Genomic DNA, 3,534 nt, shown 5'->3' on the forward strand with positions numbered 1-3,534 from the left:
CAACGCAGCCAAAAATAAATAAATTTACAAAAAGAAAAGTTTATTAAAAAATATTCCCACAACCTTCCTCATTGAGGATATAAAATAACGTAGCATGAATATGCTTATTTTGATATACATTGTATTGGGAGAAGGATAAGTTTGCACTGTTGCTGATAGAAGGGAATTCAATGACATTTGCCTTAGACTCTGCAATCAGAATAGCCAGTACCTGAGAAAACTACTTCAATGCCACTGCAGTTACTACATAGAAGTTTTAAATCTGAAAGGCTTCCATAGGTTGAAAAAAGAAGTGTGTTTATAACAAGTACATTTGGATAAAAGTGCAGTTACAGAGAACAGCCACCAATACATTCTCTCCCAGCTTAGCCTCTAGGAATGACAGAGATTTTTGCCTTGATTGCAAAGAAGGAAGGGAGACACACAGAAATGAATATTAGCTAAGGAGCTAACATGGCTGGATAATGAAAGAAATGACCCTTTTTGCTGAGGCTGTTCATTCTTCAATCAGCAAGAATTAAGAAAATTGTTTCTGAAATGACTGTCACGGGGTAAGTGATTTAGCTTCTGAGAATGAAAGCCATCCTCAGGCTGTCTCTGCAGCTTCATTTCCTAAGATCTCTTTCACATCTGTTCCAACTGCCTTTTCTCCACTTCTCCTTACCAGACTAGGTCAAGGATTTGACTGTCTGAGAGGAGCCAGGTAAAGTGAGGACCAAAAGAGGTTTGCAAGCAGAACTCCTCAGGCACAGAAACAAGTAGTCTTAATCTGGCTTGGAATGATTCTTGTATCTGGTAACAAAATTTGACAGAGCAAAAACCTTGCTTTCTGCTTTTCCCTTAGAGCATGAGAAGGAAAAGTATTTCAACTCTTTGACATTATTCTCCACAAACATTGTATTTGATGAACTTGTGAATCATGGCATGCTTGTGAGTAGACACACATTACACTGGACAAAAGGTCTCCTGACAAAACAATTCAATCTGTTAAGAAATGTTTCTGCCCACAGCTCTGCATAGGGCATCCTTGACCTCGTTGCTCCTCAGACTGTAAACAACAGGGTTCAGCAGAGGAGTGATGATGGTGTAGGTCACAGAGAGAAGAAGATCTTTTTCTGTTGCATTTTCTGACTTGGGCTTGAGGTAGGCAATGGAGACACAGCCATAGTGGACCATGACCACAGTGAGGTGGGAGGCACATGTGGCAAAGGTCTTCTTCCAGCCCTTGGTTGACAGTATCTTAAGGATGGAAGAGATAATGAGGATATAGGAGGTGAAGAACAGGCCCACAGGAACAAAAGTCACATATGAACTTACACCATAATTGATAATCTCATTGATAGTGGTATCAATGCTAGAAAGTTTCATGACTGGGTAAATGCCACAGAAGGGCAAATAGAACATGGCCATTATATGGAGAACTGCCATAACCAGACCAGTGCCAAAGGACACACAGACTAACCTAGCACACACTCCTTTGCTCATGAGGACTGTGTACCTCAGGGGCTTGCAGATGGCCACATAGTGGTCGTAGCCCATAGATGTGATCAAGAAGCAATTATTAGTGGCCAAGATGACAGAAAAGAACATCTGGGTTGCACAGCCTTACAAGGAGATAGACTGGTTATGAAAAATAAGACCAGAAAGCACTCGTGGGATGATGACCAATGTGTACACGGTCTCAGAACTAGCCAGCATGTTCAGGAAGAAGTACATGGGTATGTGATGGTGAAGATCAACACAAATGATGGTCACAATGATGATGTTCCCAGCCAGAGTGAAAATGGAGATGGTAAGGAAAACCACAAAGAGGGTTATCTGGTGCTTTCCAAAGACAGAGAAACCCAGGAAGATGAATTCTGCCACTTCTGTGAAGTTCTTTCTCTGCATTCCACTATGTCAGTGCCCTAAAGCAATAAAAGGAAGCAGTCATCAAGGGGAAAATTCCCATCAGCAACTGGACTTCACAGAAGGGACAATGACAGCTGAACTGAGAAAGTGAGTCCAATTCCCCCCTTGTGACCAACAAGCTCACGCGTATGGCCCTGGCACAGAAAGAAAGGTAACTACTTTTGTCTCTTTGGGGCTTATACGTGTGAAAATGATCACGATGGAGCAAACTTCCCCTGTGCATGAAGACTTCCAAGCAAATGCTCACCACACACACATCATAGTGATGTTAGGAAGGGGAAGAGAACAGCCAGGAAAGAGTCATGCTCTGGGTCCCTATCAGTAATGATATCCACCACTTAAACTCTAGGAACAAAGGGCTCACTAATAAAGTGCATGTCAAGAAAATGATAAAAGTGAGAGTTTAGAGGGAGATAGCAGAAGGAAGTAGACTTGAAGATGACGAACTGTGATAAGCAGTCCCTGGATCTGGTGACAGGGCCACCAAGAACTTTTACATAGTATTTCAGTTGAGTTCTGAATCTAGAAACCTCATTTCAGAGAGAGAATGTGGTCCAAACATGTCACCACACCCTCAAAGAACAACTACAGAACAACTTCTGTTGTGATCACTCTACTGAAAGAGTTCACTCAAGTCCCACCACAGTAATCTTTTTTGCTGACTCCAGTAGTACTTTTAAGAACGAAGTCAGGAAAAGAGTTGGGTAATTGGGAGAACACTGTTTAGTTTCCACTGTGATGGGAAAGGATTAGAACAATTCAAGGTGTGGACAAGGGAATGTAAGTACCAGATTTGAGAGAGGAGAAAGGAGTCTGCCAGCTACTTGGAGCTGAACTGGCCTACCAATTTTTTTTAACTGGAGTAAAACTGCCTTACAATGTTGTGTTAGTTTCTGCTGTACAATGAAGTGAATCAGCTATATGCATACCTATATCCCCTCCCTCTTGGACCTCCCTCCCCCCCTTCGATCTAGGTCACCACAGAGCACTGAGCTGAGCTCCCTGTGCTATACAGCAGGTTCCCACTAGCTATCTATTTTTAAAAATCTGGTGAACACAGAATTTGATATAATTACAAGAAACAGAGTGCACTAGTCCCCTCTGTTGAAAAGCAAGAGTACACAACCTGTGTGGACAGCATACATCTGATCCTGTGGTTCTCTACAGTGACCATTCCATTGTTCTCCCTCCTTTCATTTTCAGAATTACTGAAATAGACTTCCTCTCCTACCCCCCATAATTCCCTGAAAGTTGGCTTCATCACGGTCCCTCCCACAAAACTGTTCTCTCAAATGTCAAAGAAGTCTTCACTGCTAAAACTGTCAGACTTTGCTTTTTCCTCTTTCTCTCGTCCTTCTGATTCATTTTACACTTCTGAAAACCCTGCCTCCTGGAAATATTCTCTGACCTTGGTTTCCATGACACCACACTATTTTTTCTCTTTTCTCAGCACTCAGTTCTCTTCCATGAAGCTGCTCATTTCACCTATATTGTAATTGGAAATGTTGTTCTTTGGTCAATCCTTGGCCCTTGCTATTTTCTCTCCACGCTCTCCTCAATTTATTCAGTTATAATTTCTAAATTAATTGCTCTCAAATCTCTATTTCCATCAACAGTCTTTTC

At 41.8% G+C, this 3,534-nt stretch overlaps 1 protein-coding gene across 1 annotated transcript; it reads right to left on the reverse strand.

Moving 5' to 3' along the window:
* Positions 1-987: 987 nt before the first annotated feature.
* Positions 988-1,890, reverse strand: OR10J5 (olfactory receptor family 10 subfamily J member 5). The gene is given in 1 exon segment (XM_067713997.1): positions 988-1,890. A coding segment is annotated over 1 exon segment (903 nt).
* Positions 1,891-3,534: the final 1,644 nt, after the last annotated feature.

This window comes from Pseudorca crassidens, chromosome 2 (assembly GCF_039906515.1).
Source record: "Pseudorca crassidens isolate mPseCra1 chromosome 2, mPseCra1.hap1, whole genome shotgun sequence".
NCBI lineage: Eukaryota > Metazoa > Chordata > Mammalia > Artiodactyla > Delphinidae > Pseudorca > Pseudorca crassidens.